This window comes from Odocoileus virginianus, unplaced genomic scaffold (assembly GCF_023699985.2).
Source record: "Odocoileus virginianus isolate 20LAN1187 ecotype Illinois unplaced genomic scaffold, Ovbor_1.2 Unplaced_Scaffold_14, whole genome shotgun sequence".
Lineage (NCBI taxonomy): Eukaryota > Metazoa > Chordata > Mammalia > Artiodactyla > Cervidae > Odocoileus > Odocoileus virginianus.
In genome coordinates, this window is record NW_027224276.1 from 1,683,511 (window position 1) to 1,704,346 (window position 20,836).

Sequence of the window (20,836 nt, forward strand, 5' to 3'; positions counted from 1 at the left end):
TTGTTTTCACAAATGGTTGGTCTCTGGTAGTTATTTCTTGTTCTTTTCCTCCCTCCTTTCCTTTCCCTCCCTCCCTCTCCTCACCAACCCCCCCCCCCCAACTCAGCACTCATTCTGTCTTGTTTATTCAATTCAGGTGAAATGTTACTGTAGGTCTTGTATTAATGCAGGGGGAAAGGGCAGATGGAGTTGTGGGTAATCAACCATAAGGGAGTGAAAACTGGTCCTTGTGGGGGACAAAAATTCCCAAAAAACTTTCACCATAGTTTGTGTCCCCCTAAAGCTCAACCTTACTTGAAGAATCTTACTCTTTAGTATATAATTTCTGTTATTGGGTTTTCTTGAGTTTCACAAGAGCAACAATGAGGAAGACACACAAAATGTATGCAAAATCAGTACTATAAAACCATGGCGAATAGATGGCTGTGATTGGAAGACTTCCTCAGTGTCTCGAAGTGTTGTCTGGACTTTGAGAATTAAAAATAGCTTTTATTTAATTCTACAAAAGTTATTCAATTGATCTTTCAGTCAAGCACTGAAGAGCGCTTATTATATGACCTGAATGGATACCTAGCAGCTAGTTAAAATTTTTCTTATATCATGCAATATTTGAAAGCTAATTACACTAAAAATCATTTTTAAGAAATTAATTTAAAATTTCATGTTTTATTTTTGCTGAAAAATAAGTTTTGAATAGTATTTTAAAATATTGGTTATACTGCTATTATCACATAGCTATATAAATTGCTGATTTACATATGTAATTTGATATATTACAATGTAAATGTTACATTTAAAGCTAATCAGCAAATAGTTATAAAGTTGTTCATGGTATCTTAAATTGTTAGACTTTTAAATATTTTAGTCATTATAAACCCTATATTGAGTAAAATCTTTTTCTGTATAAATTACAAATATACATTATACATTAAATAGGTGCACAGTATATTTGTGGTATTCCAATTTTATGGGGGGTAGCAACTGGGACAAAAATGTCTAAAAAATCTTGGGGGTGATAATAAAAAAACAGATGGAGAAATTGCTTTTGGAGCTCTTCCCACTCCTAGCCAAATGGGAGATATTAATACATGATATATTCTAGAATTATTTGGAATTTAATGATAAGACTGTAGGAGTTTATTTATTACAGTAGTGGCCTCCTAGCTAATAAAGGAGATGAAAACATGAAACATAGTCTGTCCCCATTTCCCCTGGCACTCCCTCTTTTTAGTTCTGGCCACTCCCCATTTGCCTTGAACCAGATTTGATCTCTTCCTCCCCACCTCACATGCCTTCCATCCTTACACCTGAGGTAGTGAGAAAAAAACCCATCTTTGTCCAGTCAAAGTCTAAGCCTTGTAGGAAAGAAGAGGTGAGGAGCCCTGCAAACCCAGTGGTCTGTGGAGGGAAGGTAAGTGGGAAGGTCAGAGTTCTTCATGACTATGATTCACCCTTATCTCTTATCAAGCACTTTAAACTCACTTTTTATTAGAATCACAGTTCCCAAGTTCCTTGCCACCCCTCACCATTACCCCCTCACATTACCCCCCATTTTCAGATGGACATCACCTGGGAGACTGAGAGTGCCAAGGACATGGTACCCACCCACTATAGAATCCTTCCTAGGTCTAAGGTGCCTCTGACATTGTCTACCTCTCCCAGGTACTATCCAATCCCTGAGGTGACCACGGCCTATGGAATCAATGCTTCCAGTGAAGAACAGCTCAACATCTCAGCAGCAAAAGCAGGTCTCGATTCATGACCACAAGCAAGGAACCTCCTTGCTCCTGGTGCAGCTTTCTCTTTTATAGATCCTGTTCCCTAAGCAATAAACCTTGTTTCTTTACTGCTTATTGTCTTAAGAGGGGAAAGGCAGCTATTACGAGAGTCTCATTGTCTGTAAGACTCTGTCCCAGTTTAGGGGTCTGGTAATGTGGGGATTAGATGCTGAGAGCTTCCTGGGAAGGAAGGTCCAGGGAAATACTCCCCAAAACAGGGCAAAGGTGGATCTCTGCCTGAGGGCCCCATGACTTAGTGGGTAGTAGAGCTGGGAGGACATCTTCAACTACACAAGGGGACTCTGGCACTTGGCTCACAGTGCTCCTTTCTACCCCAACTTCTGCTTCCATTCTGGGTGATTTCACTGTCCAAATGGATAACCCAACCAGGCCACTGACCCTGCTTCATCTCTAGGAACCATCATCTTCTTCCCTTTTAACCGGCTATTCCATGGACCCTCCCACTGCCCAGAGCTCTTTCTGCTGTCTTCTTTATCATTCTACTGTCTGACCATCGAACTAGTACCTCAGTTCATCCTTCTGGTTCTCTCAACATTCCCTCCCAGACAGCTCTAACACCACACATAGCAGGCACTTAGTATATTCACTTACCTTTCTGTCTTGTTCATAGACTTCAGAGACTCCTGTCCACAAACCCCTGCAATGTTTCCCAATCTGTCACTAAAACTCCATCTTCCTCACCAAGCCTGCCTGGGTTCCCTGGTCCATCTCTTTCTCCATTCTTTGAACCTACACTGTGGACATGGTAAGAAAGATGCAGACTCATACACTCACTGCCCTTGGTTTTGTCCTTATTCCACCACCAAATAACAGAACCAAATCCTTGGAATAAACTAACACTCATCTTCATTCCTACAAGATTACTGAGCACTTTGCCATGGGGAAGGGGGTCTACCATAAATCATGGGCTCCCTGCTCTACTGGGGCCTCCCCACTGTCTGGAGTCCTTCTACAGTCCCCTCTCCAAGTCCTTTCTGTACAGTCCCTTCCCACAGGCCCTCCCCTCCCACTTCCTCAGGGACAAGGCTGCGTGAGTCAGCCTTCAACTTCTCCCTGTCTTTTGGCTCCTGCCTGCTCAAATCTCTCTCTTTTCCCAAGAAAATCATTATTCATGTATCTCCCTTTAGCTACCTACCTCTCTATCCTTCTTGTCTAACCCGTTTCTCAAAAGGAGAGTCAATGCTTGATGTCCAATCTCCTCTATTTTTCTGGACCAGATCTGCCCACATCAGAGCTTCTTCTAAGTATGCCCTCTGTGCCTACAATCCCACTCCCACACCACTGCAACTCTGCCTGCTCTATAGGATAGAGATGGGGCCCAACCAATCCCAGGAAACATGCTAATCTTGCTCCAATGAATCAGCAATGTCACCTCAAGCTAAGCACAGATTGAGGTGGAAACCTTCCCAGTTCATTTTAAAATATGATACAAAAACATGACAGCCCACCAAAAAAGGCAATAAACTCAGAAATGGCAAATAGATTTAATGTAGAGTGTCAACTTCAATTGATTGATAGTGGCTGCCTAGAGAGCTGTGTTGAATAGGTTTCTGAGGATGCACCCTGGCTCGAAGAGAAAGACTGCTGGGATTAGGAATATCTGAAAACACAAGTAAAAGAAAATAAAAAAGTCAATTATATCCACCAATAGTAAGGAATAAAATGCCAAAAGTAGTGTTTTCTCACCCTCTCCATGTGATCCTCCAACCCTGGCCTTCCTATAACCACCCAGCTCTTTATCCCACCCCCATGAGCCCTGGCTTCCCCCAAATATAAGTAAGTACCTGAAATCTCACTTGTAGGAGAAACCACAGGCACCAGAACCACCACTGGTGCTGGCACCAGCTCCACCAAGGCCTGCGAAGAGCCCAAACGTGAGAGTGGCTGTCAGGTTGGTGCTGGCACCAAAGTTGCCACCAGCACTGGCACCAGAGCTGGCACCACCACTCTCCTGGGCTTTGGCTTTAGCTCCAGCTCCCGCCTGGATACGGGCTTTGGCCCAGGGTCCAATATCAGCTTCATCCCAGTTGCAAGGCCCAGCAGCATTCTCAGAGCCGAGCCCAATGCCCATCTGAGCTCTAATCTCAGCCCTTGCCTTGGCTTCAGCTGCAGCCTCAGCTGCAGCCTTCATATCTGCTTCCATTGCCTCTCGGTACTGAGCTGCCCATTCCTTAGGGTCCTTCTTTTGTACCTACAACAGGAAGAACAACCATCTGAAGGATCCAAATCTGAGCACCAAGTGCCTACTCTATGCAAATTATAATACCATAAATACTACTAGTAGTTATGCACCTAATATTCCAGCTCTGCTTTGACACTTATATGTGACCTTGGACATGACACCTAACAACCTCTGAGCCTGAGTTTTCTCACTTGCAGTAAGGCAATGACATGTCAGCTGTAAGTATTAAATGATTCAAATAAAGTGTTTGCACATTAATACAGGCTTCAGAATGTTTGTGCATGAGCCGCAGGCTGCTCTGCACACAGCCTACCCCAAACAGTGGCACCCCCATGCTCTTGGTATGCCAAGCTTGGGCAGTTCTCCAATTACCTTGCAGGCAAACTTGAGGACTTTCATTTTGCTGGTTTCATAATAAGAGCGCAGGCCCCAGAAGAACTCATATTCAGGGGGATTGCTATTAGGGACTCTGACATAGTCCAGGTACCTTGAAAAGAGAGGTTCAAAGCCTTTATGTCTATAAGACCACTAACGGCCCATTCATGCATTTAGGTGGCAAACTCCCCCACTGACTACTGCAGCTTCTCTTCCATTCTTCAGCCCTATCTCACTGACGCTACCCAGCAGCCATGTGGAGGTACAAGGGGCCTGTATAGAGTATTTGTTCATAGGAAGGCCACAAGTTTTGTGCCCCTGTCACAACAACCCAGATTCCTGTTGGGTGTATTGCAAATAGAGAAGCCAATTCTTTAGGACCCCTGCTCTGAGCACACCCCACAAACGGGCTCATCCATGGCCTGGCTGAACCCTGATACAGTCCATCCTAGGAAATGACTGTATAGGACAAAACAGTCAACCAAGAGTAGCGGATTCAATGCATACTCTCGACCATTTGTGTGTGAGCATACAGGCATGTGTGCTGGTGCACCTGCATGAGTGCACACATTTAATCCAAGTACCAAGAACAGGGTGGGCCCTGGCCAGAAAAGTCAGGAGGACTGGGCTTCAGATCCAAATGGATCCTTTACCAGCCAGGGCCATGTTCAGACTTCTACTCTCTGAGCCCCAGGCTCCTCAACTGATACCGGGGTTGGGATGATGGCAGCTATTCTGCAGGGTAGTTATGAAAATGAAATGAGATGTTCAAGTCAAGACTCCAGGACAGTACCTGGCTGCCTAAAGCTACCATTCTATGGCATTTCTTTATGGAAATTAATTTCTATGAAGCCCTAGCTAGCATAGTAAAAAGAACCAAGGTATTGAAGTCAGGATTTAAATAAAACTCTTCTATCTGCTGCCTGTATAACCCTGAGCAAATTACTTCACCTCTCTCAGTTTCAGTTTCCTCACACATACAATACTGGTGATGATAATCTTTCCCCTGAAGATCTGCTCCAAAGGCATATATGAGAGTACAAGTAGGTCAGTAAACATGTACTCATGTTCTCTGCCACTACCTCAGGAATAAGCTACCACTTGCATATGCACTTATATAACATGCACAAGCACAGGCACATGCACCATAGTTTTATCACTCATTTCGAAGACAGGCAAAATGCACAGAACACAGCAACACCATACAGACTTACTTCTGCTTCACAAACTCATCAGTAATGAGCTTCTTCACATCTCCAAAAAGTGAATGATGTATCCTGACAGTAGAGAATGATAAAATAAATACATACATACATAACTACATACATAGATAAATATAACTGGGGCTACAGCACTTCCCAGATACGGACAGAAACATTTCCCACATGGAAAAGAAGCTTCCAGCATAAGATGGAAGCTCCATAGAAACCCAAGAGTCAGTGACATAGAGCAGAGTTCAGGACCATTTCCCCATCCACCTAGTTCAGAACCCTGGACCCAATCCAGCACCCCACCACCCCATCAGACCACCAGGTTGATGCAATCCTGGGACCATCCTCTCTTGCCAAAGGACAACACGGACAGCAAGTGCCGACAGAGCCCAATCATACCCAGGGCGCAGCCCCAACTTGCGCAGCACCTCCCAGATGACAGCTGCAAGGGGAGGCAAAAGGAAACAGGGATAGAAAATGAACATGTGCAATTCTGACCACGACCGCCCATCCAGCTGCCAACCCAGCCACTCACCTTCACTGGACCGATTTCCATTCATGAAGATGATGCTAAGAAGTACCATGAGGAGACCAAGCTTCGGTGAGTCCTTGGTCCTAGGAGAATAATGGGACAGAAAGGTTTACATCCAGGAGCCATCTGCAAAAAAAACCACATCAGCCAGCTCACTAGGCTAGCTTCTCCCAGATTCTTTAGATATGGGAGAATTCTACCCAGTCTATGCTTCAAGCTCTATGTGATCCTGGGTAAGACATTTAAAATATTGAACCTAGTCTCCTATTCATAAAATGGGAAAAACACATCCTCCTCTTCCTGTGTTGCTGAGAGAACAGAAGAATGGTATGATCTGGGCATCCAGTCAATTGTGAGTCCCTTCTTGCTCCCCCAGACCCATCAGTTTCAAGAAAATTCTAGGCATAGCCCCACTAATGCCCCTGTCCATCAAGCATCATGATCCACTCATACCAGGAAGCCCTCCTGTGAGAACTATTCTACCAAGGCCAATATGAAGAGACAAGGAATGACAAGTCTGCTTTCTTGGGAAGTTTCTGGAAAACCAGAAAATCTTACACTAAGAGTGCACCACCCGAAGCTTCTACACCCTACAAACAATCATAATCAGATACCATTCCTGTGTGCAGGGCTCCAACTATGTGTGAGTGATAGAAAAGGGCTCTGCCCTTCTTATTTCTTAAGGGGGTATAGGGAGAAGACAGGGATGAACTAGTACCATGAACGAAAGCAGATGCCTCCCTCCCATCCCAGCCCTATCCCAGCTTACGTTCCCAGTATGCCTGCATCAGTGGGCTCTAAGGTGCTGAGAAGAATGTACAAGTGGTCAGTCTTATCAATCTCCTTTAATTGGATCCCAAAAACCTGTGGGATGGGGAGAACAGTTTGTGAGACCACAGAATTCAGCTTCCTTGGCATCCCATAGCTCCCCATGTACTCAGGAGTCTGTCTCTCTCTGTGTGTATGTTTGTATTTGTGTGTGTGTGTGTGTGTGTGTGTGTGCATGTGAAATCAGTGAGATAATGCACATAAAGCACTTAGCTGAGTGGCCAGCACACAGCAAACAGGCAACAAATGCATTATTGTTATTGTCATCTTTGTGATTAGTGGAATCCAGGGAGCCAGAGAGTGGGGAAAGAAATCGAGAAGTGAGTATCTGAAGTACATTACAGGACTGCCCAGCAGTGGACAGAAGCCCAGACTAAGCTGGGTAGCTTGGGTCCTAGCTGTGATTTTACCATGGACTTGCTGTGTGACCTCAAGCTAATCTATGCCCCTTGCTAGGCCACTGTCTTCCCATCTGCACAGTGACAGGGCTGGATTAGTCTCTGTGGTGCCCCCCAGAAGAGACATGTACACCTTTGTTTGATTCAAGGTTTCCCCATTGCACCCATCCCCCAGGTCTGCCCCTTCACCTTCTCCAAGGAATAGCCTGCTCGTTCAATGATTTCAGGGTACACATCAGTGTATTCTTTGATGATGTCCTTCAGCATGTCTGCAAGGGGAGAGTGTTGCGAACACCTGGGCTGAAGTGAAGCCAAGCGGCCCCCATACCCAAACTACAGACCCTTTACCAACCCTGCTGTGGGTGGCACAAACAGGTTCTGAGCTAGTGAACAGAGATGCTACTACTGCCAAATTAGAACTTTGAGAGGGCATAAGTGGAAGCAGGAGAGCAAGAAATGCCCTCAGCATGTGGGGGAGAGGGCAATGGAGGGCAGAGCTAGAGGAAGGAAGGGGTTAGTAGGACTCTACCTGAGCGTTTGATGGGAATCTTCGTCTGGTCTTTAACCAACAAGTACTTCACCAAATCATTTGCCTGGGAGAAGTGGAAAAGATGGAAAGATCAAAATATGTTTGCAAAAAACTTGACATAATGGCAGAGAAGAAGGCAGGCAAAGCAGAGAATAATGCAGAGTGGAGAGGACAAGGTTCTTACCCTCCCTTGCAAAAGGGCCACATCCCGGGGTGGTGGTGCTTCAGGCTCTTGGGATGACTGGAGCTTGACAGCTCTGCGGCGAGCCTTGCCCCTACGGGCCTTGGGTGATCTCAGAGAAAGCAAAGCTCTCCGGGCCCAAGCAGCCAACCGAGTCCTTGATGCCCTGCGCGCCCAAAATGCTATGGGGCCCCTTGAAGCCCTGCGGGCCATTGAAGCCATTAGGGCCTTTGAGATCCTTCGGCCACCTGTGGTTCCAGAAGCCTGACTCTGATCATTGCTGCCGTCCTCTTCCCCATTCAGATGCTTTACCTGCATCAACAGAGAGCAAACACAATATTGCCAGATGAAGCAGATGGTCCTTTTTCCTTCATCTTCTCTTTTCCAGAAGTCCCCTCTAATCCCACCCTTGTAGTAACAGCCTGACTCACTAGATACTGGCCATGTTGAATCTTGTATTCATCTTTCACTGGTTTCCAAGTAGGAGTTTCATCTTCCCACCAGGCCAGGAGCAACCCAAGTGTAAAGCCTGAGGCTTCTCCTCTTCCTGTGTCCACCACTGATTCTGTTTATATCACCCTGGACAAGTCACTCCACCTCTCTGGGACTCAACTTCCTTCTCTACAAAACTAGATCACTTTCAGGATTTAATGAGATAACCTGTGTGAATATGCCTAGCTCAAGCCCTTGACATATGGTAAGCTACTATGTAAACATAAACTGCATTTTGTTTAGATTTCGGCTATTCATATTCCTATCTCATGTCCAGTCTATGAGCTTTCTGAAGACAGGAATTATAACAGATTCCTCTTTGTGTCCCCCTACAGCTATTATGAGGAGAGGGAACCAACCTTCTAAAGGTTTACAGAACCATGAATCAACTGAGAGAAGTAGAAAAGCAAAGATCTTACCTTTCGGGCTTTCTTGGCCTTGATCTTGGGCCGGGTATCCTGATTCTCCTGAGCCTGACCAGCTGCACCCTCAGGCTCAGGTTCATCTGCCAGAGCCTGAGAGGCAGTAGACTCAGTCTCCAGGGTCTTTGTATTGACCTTTGTATCAGCCACATAGCTGACCTTTTTGGTCTCAGTAGCAGGCACTGTCACAGCCTGAGGGTCAGTATGCTGCATTTTGGTGTCAGCTGCAGGACTCTTCTTTTTGGCTGCTAGAAACTGGGTATCGGTCAGCTTAGTGGTAGGTGAAGCCTGAGTGGCAGATACCTCCTGAGCCTCAGTGGCCTTTGAGACTCCTACAGCATTTGAGATCTTTGTGGCCTTTGAGACCTCTGGTGTCTTTGAGGCCTTCGGTGTCTCTGAGGCCTCCAAGTTCTGGGTCACTGTCAGTACGGTCTGCATCTTCAAGCCAGGGTCCTCTTCTGAAGCTTCAGCCTGTAAGATGAAGCAGGGAAGCTCACAGACTTTCTCCCCACCCCCAGTTAAGCAAATGGCTCCAAAATTCCAGGGCTTCACTTCTCTGACCTATACTAACTCCTATTTGCAGTGTATTCTGACCACCTCTGCCCAGCAAGGCCTCTCCTGAGCAGAAGAGGGGCGGGCCCAATCTCCCTCTAGACTTGCTTCCTCCCTCCTTCCTTCCCTCCTCCCTCCCTCTACTTGGGGGAGGGGGGCAGCACCCAAGCAAGGAGGTAGGTGGAGAATGATTAGGATGGGAGGGGAGGTGCCAAGGGATTGGGGGCAGCAACAAGAGTTGGAGAGCAAAAGCAGCTAGGGAGAGGGCAGAAGAAGGGCTTACCTGGAAGCGGGTTGGACCCGTACCACTCTCGCTTGTGTCAGACATGTCTCAAATCGGCCTGGCAAGAGCTGAGCCTGAAGGGGAGAAAGCCTGGGTCAAGAGGCAAACCCACTGAACGTCTTCTCTCCCGCTCTGCCTGGAGGCTGATCCCCACCCAATCCCAAACCCTCCCAAAGCCCACCCCCCCCCACCCAAAGACTTCGTTCTCAAATTCAGTATTCCAGAACGTCTAGGTCTCAATTCTCTGCAGCCGCACCCTCCCCTTCTCCAGGAAGATGTGCCAGCGCGGCAGCCCTGAGGACCCCGCCCCCTTTCCCAGCGCACCCCCCCCACCCCAGCCGCAAGTCGACAATGCGCATGCGCATCCGTTGCAGGGCCCATCTCAGCCCCACCCGCTTTCCCAGCAGAAGCCCTTTCTTTGATGTCCACCCTGCACATGCGCACTCAGCAGCTGGTGTCTCTCCAAGCTGGCCCTTCTCTACACGCCCCTTTCTAGCGATCCATAGTGCGCATGCGTAATAGTCGAGGACTCAGTCCAACACCTTTTTCCAACACGCCCCTCTCCAAGTTCATAGTATCATTCGGTCCCGCCCCCTCCCCAACAAACCTCACTCTCAAATTGTCGCAGTGTCCGGTAGTCCTGACCCCTCCCCTACTGAATAACCCCAAGTCCAGAACACTGCCTGGTCCCGCCCTTTTTCATAATACGCCCCCCCCCCCTCCAAACAGGGCCCAAGTGCATCTTGATTCTTCCCCGTCCCTAATACACCCCCTCCTCAAATCAGTACTGAGCTAGTGATTCCATCTTTAGGCCCAGCCAAACAAGGTCCAGTCCCCTCCCTTCCTGACTGGATAGATCCGGTACGATCCGGTCCTTTACAGCAGGATTTCTGCAGATCCCAGAGGGTGGGGCAGACCCCTCCCGGGCTCAGATCCAGGGCTGCTCACCTCGTCCTTCTACAATTCCTGAATGCGTCCACGCCCTCTGAGCCCCTCATAAACTCGGAGACTTCCCTCCCCGCTCCAGGCCGGAAGTGGCCCCGCCCCTTTCCGCCTCCCTAGGGGGGCCTCCGTCTGCCCTTCCCCCGCTCCCTACTCCTCATTCCTTATCCCCCACTTCGTACCAGTCCGTATTCCCTCTGCCTTGATCCCGCTCCCTAGTTCTCCATTGACTTTCCTATTTACCCCACAGGACTCCTTATTTCCATTCCTCACATCATCCTCCTTCATGTTACTATTGCACTCCCTCCCCTAGTATTCCTTAATCATTCTCTACATTCCCCTATTTTCTTCTCTGAATTTCCAGTTCCCCTCAGTAGTATTCCCCTTCCCCCTCATATTCCCCATTCACAATTCAACACGCCCAGTTCCCAGTTTTTCCCCCCTCCTTTCCTCAACTGCTCTGTGCTCGCCAGTCCCTAAACCTACGACTCTCTTGGTCGTCTTCGTTGCCTACATCCCGCTCCGAGTAACTTCTCCCCTAGCTGCAGTGGTGCAGTAAAAATTGCCCACCTGCCTGGCTCTATGTTCGAGAGGACTGGAACCACTGTCTGGAAACCTCAATCTCAACGTCCCTCACCTTGTCCTCCAGCGAGTCCGGAATTTGTCTGCCGACTCTCAGTCTCTCTGGAAGTCAGCGTCCTGGACTAGAGCTGCAGACAGCCCAGCCCAGCCCCTTTCCGCAGCCCCCTGCCACCCCCCTTCTCCTTCCTCGGGGGGTGGGGCAATGGGGCCCAGCTCAGGGCTGTCTGACGCCAAAGGCCGTGTTTATGCCACTGTACCAGGCTCGGTCTGAAGCCATTCCAAACCAAAACCACCGCCTCAAAGCGATTCATTCATTGAATATATTTATTTTTATATCTTTATTTTTGCTTATTTCTAAAGTAATGTGTTGCAGTTGTGAAATTTCAAATAATACAGAAATTTGTAACATACTTAGCTCATGCCCCAGAAATAGCCACTATTAATACTTTGATATACGTTCTTCCAGATTTGTTTCTATTCATATACTGATTATTTGAGTTTTCTGCCCACAAATGGTACACTATATCTTATTCTGTAACCTGGCTTTTTTTTCCCAGTTGTATATTCTTTAGAATTAAGCTGTTTACAGCTTTCCATACTGTACATTTTTCTTAACTGCTCCATAAACTTTTCTGTATAAATGTCCCGTGATGTATTTAACCATTCCAGGGGTACATAGATATTTCGATTGTTTCCATTTTTTATTTACTGTTACAAGCAGAGTTGACTCCATTTTGATACACAGACTTGTCAACTTAATCTAAAAAGATACACAGAATAACATTTCCACAAGCAATGTCTCTTGCACATTTGTGTGCTGCATATATTACAAATATCTTTCATGTTATTTATAATATTCTTTGTTGTACAAAAAGGTTTAATTATTATGTAGTGAAATGTATCAGGTTTTCCTTTGTCATGACTGGATTCTGCTTCATGCTTACAGATGCTTTATAGACTTCTATTTAGTTTTATGGCTCTATTATTTACATTTAAAAGTTTGATCACTCAAACATTTGTATAAGGATTATTTTCCAAAAAAAAATGTAGCCTCTTCCCTACACCATTTGCAAATTCATCCATCTTTTCCCCAACTGATTTGAAACGGTACTTTTATCACATAACAAATTCATATAAGTAATTGAGTCTATTCAGGAGAGCAGAATAAGATGTATAAAAATGGAAAGACAACATTATTATTAATTACAGAGTATGAATGCAGAGCTGGACAACCTGAGAGCATCAATTAAAACTATTAGGAACCATAATAATATTCAACATAGTGGTCAGTTATAGGAATAATATTCAATACCTTTCCTACATCCAAAAATAATTAAAATGGTTATGCCTTCTGCTTTATGAAGTCACCCTTTCCTCATTTAAGCAAATGAAATGTGAATCCCTATGTTCCGTGAACAATTCAACATATGTATACACATGCACACACACTTTATAGATATTCAAGGTGGGTTTCTATTCTCCTGATTTTTTCTCTAAATTGTTGCTTGCTCCAAGTTTGTGACATCAGCTCACCACTTTCCTGTCTCCTAGGTTCTCTCCCCCAGCCACAGGGCTTTATTTCGCATTAGACACAACCCTTCCTTTCTTCCAGTTCCAGTACTCTAAATTCCCATCCCTTTCAAATCACGGCAAGCCTTGAATGCCAAGGTAAGGACTTTGTTCTTGATCTTGAGAACACCAAGAGGTTATTGAAGGGTTCTAGGCTTAGATACAACATAGATTTGTTTTAAAGAAAGAATGCCATTCTAGTTGCCTAACCCATTAGGAGTATGAATTAGATGTCTTCCTGGAAAAATGGAGAGTAGTCATCCAGGTAAGCAGTGACTGTGGTTAGGCCTAGAATGGTAGCAGTGGAGGTGGTGAGAAATGGCTGAATTCAGAGATATTAAATTAAAAATGACAAGACCTTATGAATAATTGGATGTAGGAAAAGAAGTGAGGAGGAGGGAAGTGTCAAAGGGAACTCTTGGGAATCTAATTTGAGAGATCAAATGTGTAGAAGGTAACCCCTTTCACTAATACATGGAATACTAATGAAGGGGACCTGGGCATTGATTTTGAGGTTCTTGCACAACAGCCAAGTGGAAATGACCCACAGGCAGCTGAATATACATATCTGAAGCTCAGAGACGAGGTCTGGACTGAGGTTACAGATCTATAATATTAACAGTTCTTTATTTTTTTAAATTTTTTTCCCAGTTATTTTTATTAGTTGGAGGCTAATTACTTTACAATATTGTAGTGGTTTTTGCCATACATTGACATGAATCAGCCATGGATTTACATGTGTTCCCCATCCTGAACCCCCCTCCCACCTCCCTCCCCATCCCATCCCTCTGGGTCATCCCAGTGCACCAGCCCCGAGCTATAATATGAACAGTTCTTTAATCCATGGGAAAGAGCAAGAGCACCTGGGAAGAATGAAAACCTTAAGAAGAGAAGGAGGCCAGGGAAGAGCCCTGGAGGCCAGCAGTGACCTCAGCATATGCAAAGGAAGAGGAGCCCAGGAGAGAGACAGATAAGTAATGACCAAGGAGATTGAAGAGCAGGAGAAAGTAATGTCACAAAAGCAAGGGAAGAGAATATTTCAAAGGGAGGGAGGGGTCAGTAGCGTTGAATGCTACCCAGAGGTCAAGAAAAGGCCTGAAAAAATGGTTAAGGATTGTAGCAGTCAGGTAGTGGTCTGGTTTCTGGTGACCTTGGAGGGGATAGTTTCAGTACAGACACTTGTGGCATAGATTGCTAATTATTTACCCCAATATACATTCTCCTCTCCTTCCCTAGTGATAGAACATCTGATTTTTACCTGGACACAGCATGTCTTCTGGAATAAAGGCTGTGAGGACAAAGGTCATCACCCTAAGGATAGTGGAGGAGTAAACTAAAAAGAATCGGGACCTCTAACAATTTTATAGGGCCACCTTGCCAGCTTTGGACTGCTTAACTCTGGATTTCTTTTGGGTGAGACCAATATGTGTATGTCCTATTGAAGCCACTGTTTGGGAATCTATGTCATATGACAGGTTTCTTTTTAAAATTTTTAATGTTATGTTTTTAATACAATTTTGAAAGGCTGCTTTCCTTTTACACTTATTACAAAGTGTTAGCTATATTCCCTGTATTATACAATATACCCTTGTAGCTTATTTTTTCCCTAATAGCTTACATGTCTTAATCCTCTTCCCTCTCCTCACTGGTAACCACTAGTTTGTTCTCTATATCTGTGAGTCATACAGCAGTTCTATGATTGCAGTGAGTTGAAATGTGAATTGCAGGTGAAGTATTCCTGACAGTGTGTATAAACTACTCTTTAAAGAAATGTCTGACTTTGATTCTGAGCCTCTCCCAAAATATAGCCCTGACTAGTTTTCCAGCCTTTTTCTTGCTATTTTTCTGAGTGCTGCCTATATTCCAAACACTTCGCTATCACCAGACATATCCTGCCTTCTCTTACTTAGGAGCCTTTGCTCATACAATTTCTTCCCCATTGAATGCCCTCTGTTACATCTACCTTATGTTATACCTCCATCATTTTAAATTTCACAGCATTTTAAGTACTGGTTGTGGCCTTTAGGATCCTGGAGTAACTTTAAAAGAATATAAGGTTGGACTCTTAGCAGTTATTGGACTCAAGGAACTCAGCCGAAGTCTCAGTCCATGTCCATCGGAGAGGCATTCCGCAAAATTTTCAAAGTCAAATTTCCCCAGTTCCCTGTTAATATCACCACCTTCCTAGAATAATACCATAACCACCCTTATCTTATAATCTGGGGATCAAAGGACAGGATGAAACTTTATCAGGAGAGAACAAAACAAATTCACTTGCAATCTTCACCATTTGACTAGAGAGATTTCCCACCACTTTCTCTCCTTGTGAACACTTGGAATCTTTTGATCTTCAGCATCTGCTCAGAAACTCTGAACGAACCTAGGTCACTGGGTCCCAGATGGGTTTCCAGCATTCACAGATCATCAGGCAAATACCTGCAATCACATAGATCCTACATATTAACTTGGAACAAAGATGAAAAGCTGAGTTATCATCAGGTAGCTGTGTTCAGGAGATAAGGAAAGGCAAGCTAAAGACTGCTTAATGCAGAATGTCAGGGAATGAAACTGCCTAACACTGGAGCAGTCAAGATTTCAGACCCCTAAAGTTTACATGGAAAGCCCAGAATATCCTCACCACCAGTCCTCTCCTAACACATTTCCCTTCCCCCAAACTATATAAAATCAGTACCTCTGAATGTTGGAAAATTCTCAAAGCTGGAAGCAAGTGGCAAAGATTTCCTTCCAAGGCTATCTATCACTTTTTTAGTCATCTAAGTTGTACAGCACAGCATAGCAATCAAGTTAATATTGGACATCAGACTTTCCTGATCTTCACATTTCCTAAGTTGTTCACATCACTGGGACAGGCTTCCTAACCAATCCTTCTCCTGGACCCCAATCCATATCTCTGTTGGGCTCTTTCTGTTCCAAACACACAGAGAGAGCAGCTCCCATTCTGTTCCAAACACACAGAGAGAGCAGCTCCCATCCTTTCCATTTCCAGGTTCATGTGCCCTCTCCCTTGAGCTGCTAGTGAACTCTCAATTGTTTTCTCCCTTTTATGTACAGGGCAATTTAATTCAATTTGTATCACTTTAAGCCCTGAGAGCTATTGTTTCCACAACCAAAATGACTACATTTTGTTAAACCAAAGGCAAATTTCCCTTAGATAAGGAAACCAGCTACCCACTTTTGGACTAACACTCCTCCTCTTCTCTTTGCACACACCTGTGAGGCAGGTTCAGGCCTCACACTGAACACCAACTATATATTAGGCACCTCTACAGAGGTGGCTTTTTCTCTTCAGGGGCTTACATTTCTACTGTAGGAGCATTAGCCTCATTTTACAAAGGACAAATTGAGGTTATGGGAGGTAACTTGCCCATGACAGATCAACTAGTGAATGACAGAAAGAGAACTTGAACCCAGGTCATTGTGATTCCAAATACCAGAGACTTTACCACTATATGGGGTATTATGTCCCATAATATCCTTTCCAATCCTCTTCATAAACATATGCAAGGCACATTACAGTATGATTTTCCTCTCCGGAGGGCAAGTCTAATTGGATATCCACATACCCTTTCTGATATTGTCATAAAGTATCATAGGATATATAATTATTTTGTTGTAAAATCATTATACATTTTTAGGATCTTATTTTTATTAGAATAATGCGCATACAAGGCAAAAATCAAACAGTATGGAAGGTGAATATGCTAAAAATGAATAGTCCCCTGCCTTGACCCTCTTCATCTCCATCCCACCCCTTCAAACCAAACTTTTAACAGTTCTTGCACTTAGTTCTGCTGGTGGTTGCCTTACAACTCTAGAAAACACCTATATACTTTATCTCGTGGTTTATAAAATTCAGACAATATCCTGTTGACTCCCAAGTATGACAATGAGGGCTTTGCTTATGTACACTGCCTCACTTTTCCCTCGACTCCCTTGCAGTGTTTAACACTTATATTCCTCTTTTGTTCCTAGTTGACTTTGTAACCTGAAAAGACTATATACTTAAACTTTATTCCATTTATTTTTGACATATAATTTTGACCACCTACTTTTTAAGACAAAGATATTAAAATCACCACCCTCCCTCTACCATTCAATGACCCACATTGTCAGTCTCATCTTTCCTTTACATTGTCTAGGTTATTAACATTTACATTCTGTTCTGCAGCCACATCCAGGTCTTCCCTGCTTTGTCCCCAGATTGGCTATAAAACTTGAAAAACAATAAACAGCATCTACACTATCATGACTATTTTTCAAAACCAAGCTAAGTGGTGAGCCAGGGATACAGTTCCTTCTCTACAAGTCCAATGTCACAATATTTGGGCATCTTAAAAGAGAATGTTTCTACTATCAAGGCCAGAAAGAGTACCTCTTATATTCCATAAGCTGCTTATAATCATGTTGCATTTCATTTAGCTTTGTAGTTAGCCCATGATTTTTCTTGAACACACACACACAAACAGATACACATGAGTTTTCTAATAGCCTTTCTTTTTTTCTTTGAATTGTTTGCCTTTATTGTATTCATTCTTTCAACAAATATTTATTGAGAATCTACTGTGTGCCGGGCACTGTTCTAGAATCTGAGGATACAGCAGTGAAATAGACAGACATCCTTGTCCCCATGGAGTAATATTCTAGCGAGGAAGAAAGAAAATGATCAGATAAATATGTAAAATTTATAACAAGTTTAAGTTTGACTAGTGCCATGGAGGAAAAAATCAGGGAAAAAAGGACAGGGAATGCCAGTGAGAGTGGGAGGTTATCGCAATTTTAAATAGGTTGGTCAGGGAAAGATTCACTGAAAAGTTAGCACATGAACAAAAGCTTGCATGAAGTGAGAGAGCTAGCCAAGTAGATACCTGGGGAAAGAACATTCCAAATAGAAAGAACAGTCAATGCAAAGGCCCTAGAGCAGGACTGTGCCTAGCATTGTCTCCTGTTTGTCATTTTTTTTCCATTTATTTTTATTAGTTGGAGGCTAATTACTTTATAGTATTGTAGTGATTTTTGCCATACATTGACATGAATCAGCCATGGATTTACATGTGTTCCCCATCCTGAACCCCCCTCCCACCTCCCTCCCCATTCCATCCCTCTGGGTCATCCCAGTGCACCAGCCCGAGCACTTGTCTCATGCATCCAACCTGGACTGGCGATCTGTTTCACACTTGATAATGTACATGTTTCAATGCTATTCTCTCAGATCATCCCACCCTCGCCTTCTCCCATAGAGTCCAAAAGTCTGTTCTATACATCTGTGTCTCTTTTTCTGTCTTGCATATAGGGTTATCGTTACCATCTTTCTAAATTCCATATATATGCATTAGTATACTGTATTGGTCTTTATCTTTCTGGCTTACTTCACTCTGTATAATGGGTTCCAGTTTCATCCATCTCATTAGAACTGAATTCTTTTTAATGGCTGAGTAATATTCCACAGTATATATGTACCACAGCTTTCTTATCCATTCATCTGCTGATGGGCATCTAGGTTGCTTCCATGTCCTGGCTATTATAAACAGTGCTGCAATGAACATTGGGGCGCACGTGTCTCTTTCAGATCTGGTTTCCTCGGTGTGTATGCCCAGAAGTAGGATTGCTGGGTCATATGGCAATTCTATTTCCATTTTTTTAAGGAATCTCCACAGTGTTCTCCATAGTGGCTGTACTAGTTTGCATTCCCACCAACAGTGTAAGAGGGTTCCCTTTTCTCCACACCCTCTCCAACATTTATTGCTTGTAGACTTTTGGATAGCAGCCATTCTGACTGGCGTGTAATGGTACCTCATTGAGGTTTTGATTTGCATTTCTCTGATAATGAGTGATGCTGAGCATCTTTTCATGTGTTTTTTAGCCATCTGTATGTCTTCTCTGTATGTCTTCTCTGTATGTCTTCTTTGGAGAAATGTCTGTTTTAGTTCTTTGGCCCATTTTTTGATTGGGTCATGCTTGTCATTTTTTGAAGAATATAAAAGTCAGTGTTGCTAGACAGGTGGAGGAAAGCAAAGAGGGAATTAACAGAAAATTAGGCCAGATAGGTAATGAGGGTCTACTCTTATAGCATGTCGCCCACCCCCCCCCCCCCATGAAAGGCACAGTGGGATCCACAGGAGGGTTTTGAGCAGAGGTGGGAGAATATCTAACGAGTTTTTAAAGGTTCCCTCTGGCTGTTGTGCAGATATACTAGTGAAGTGGGTGGGGCAGGGCGGGGGTGATGACAAAATAGGAAACTTGAAGACCTGTGAGGAGGCTGTAGCAGTAACTGCTTGGGTTGGATCCACTGTTTCCTGGGTTCATTTTTCTGGGGACCTATTCTGGAGATCCTTCTTCAGTTTTGGAAAATTAACTTCTAATATGTTTTTGACAAATTGTCCTTCATTTTTTCTGTTCCCTCTAGTTAAAATTCCTGTTATTCAGATGCTGAACCTGCTGGATTAATCTTCATCTCTTAAATTTTCTCTTGTACATTGTGTTTCTTTGTGTCTTTTTGCCCTAAATCCTGGGAAATTTCCTTAATTTTATTTCCCACTCCTTCTGTTGCTTTTCTTTTAATTTCAGCAACTTATTTCCACTCCTGAGTCTTTCTTTTGTCTGATTGTTCCTGTTCTGTGGCATTTCATTCTTATTTTATTCCTGTTTTACCCTCTTGAATTTTGCTGAAGATCATTTCTTTTATGAAATTCTTTTTTCTTTCCAAAATTTCCAAATTTCTCTGGGGTCAGTTGTTCTATTTGTTTACTTCAGTCTTTTGCTTTCATGCTGCAGGTTCCCTTAATTTGCCTGAGGACCCCTGGTTATCCATCCCAATTAAGGGAAAAGGACTAGTAGCTAGTTGTTATATAAGCAAGACTGTATTCTAGCTAGGGCTCTCTCCCATGAGGGAATTCTGACAGGAAACCTCTTGTGGACTTGGGAGAGGTGGCAATTAACAGGCCATGGATCACTCAAATACAAGAATGAGGAGGCTTTGTTCTGTGGTACCAAATACCGTAGTAGAAGTCTGAATGTTCCCTATGCAGTTTGTAAAATGTCATTAGAGATTTTGCTTGAAGGTAAGTGCTGGAGCTACATGTTCTCTATGTGGGTGGAAAGGGCAGAGAGATAGGGGTTCTGACTGATGCTGATGTCTTGTGTGCAAATCTTCAAGTAATTTTCTTTCTAGGCTCTACTTCTCACTCTTGTCCTCCACAGTTCCTACAGACACAGTCCAGAGCACCTCTGGGTTCCCACAGACAGACTGATGCCAGTCAACTCAGCATCTCCACACTCCTCCCCAACCTAGGTCCCTGGAGGGAGTTTCCCATATTTTTGAGCTCAATCAGGCTTCATCCCTCTCTAGTCCTAGAAGCTAATGTTCACTGAACACTTACTGTGTGTCAAGCATTCTGAAAGTACAACCTTAGTTAATCTTCATAACAACTTTATGAAGTAGGTGCTATTATTCTTCTCATTGTATAGGTAAGGAAACTGAGGGTATGGAGCAATTAATTAAAATTTTCAATATTACACTGTCAGTAAGTGGCAGAATCAAGACTCAAACCCAGATGGTCTGAGTCCAACAGTTCTATTTTGAACCATTATCTTATTTTCTCAGTCCTGCTCTAGACTGTCTTGGCCTCTGACTATTCTGCACATTGTAAGTTTCATGTCTATGAGAGTCTTAATTATTATGGAACCATAAGTCCTTCCTGTCTCAAGGCTAAAATCTGTGTCAGAAAGGACCAGGATTGGGGGCTTGCCCCACCAACCCCTTTCTCATATCTGCTACTTTTAAAGATCTGTGCTAAGTGACCTTTCTGTGGCCTCAGTTACTGGGCTCCTGTGGATGTTTATAGGAAAGAAAAATCCCACCCTGAGTCAACCCAGCAAACAGACAGCCCCAGAACTCTAGTATGTTTAGTTTCCATTCATTTTGCAGCTAGATGACAGGGA

General features: G+C 44.0%; 1 protein-coding gene and 1 non-coding gene across 5 annotated transcripts; both read right to left on the reverse strand.

Moving 5' to 3' along the window:
* Positions 1-3,264: 3,264 nt before the first annotated feature.
* On the reverse strand, positions 3,265-11,469 carry MAGED2 (MAGE family member D2). 4 transcript variants are annotated; one of them, XM_020872050.2, is made up of 13 exons: positions 11,364-11,469; positions 9,785-9,858; positions 8,947-9,420; positions 8,039-8,347; positions 7,855-7,918; positions 7,515-7,594; positions 6,869-6,963; positions 6,103-6,182; positions 5,967-6,009; positions 5,571-5,633; positions 4,354-4,468; positions 3,584-3,990; positions 3,265-3,399 (listed from the first exon to the last, which is right to left on the reverse strand). In XM_020872050.2, exons 2-12 carry the CDS (start codon positions 9,827-9,829, stop codon positions 3,592-3,594), a joined length of 1,767 nt encoding a protein of 588 aa, XP_020727709.2. In that variant the 5' UTR covers positions 9,830-9,858; positions 11,364-11,469; the 3' UTR covers positions 3,265-3,399; positions 3,584-3,591. The 4 variants fall into 4 exon arrangements, with proteins under 4 accessions (XP_020727709.2, XP_070318935.1, XP_020727710.2 ...); XM_070462834.1 differs by having other exon boundaries at positions 11,297-11,386; XM_020872051.2 differs by lacking the exon at positions 11,364-11,469 and adding an exon at positions 10,733-10,823.
* LOC139033527 (small nucleolar RNA SNORA11) lies at positions 4,630-4,757 on the reverse strand. Its single transcript, XR_011486080.1, has one exon. It is a non-coding gene; the product is annotated as a small nucleolar RNA SNORA11 (small nucleolar RNA).
* Positions 11,470-20,836: the final 9,367 nt, after the last annotated feature.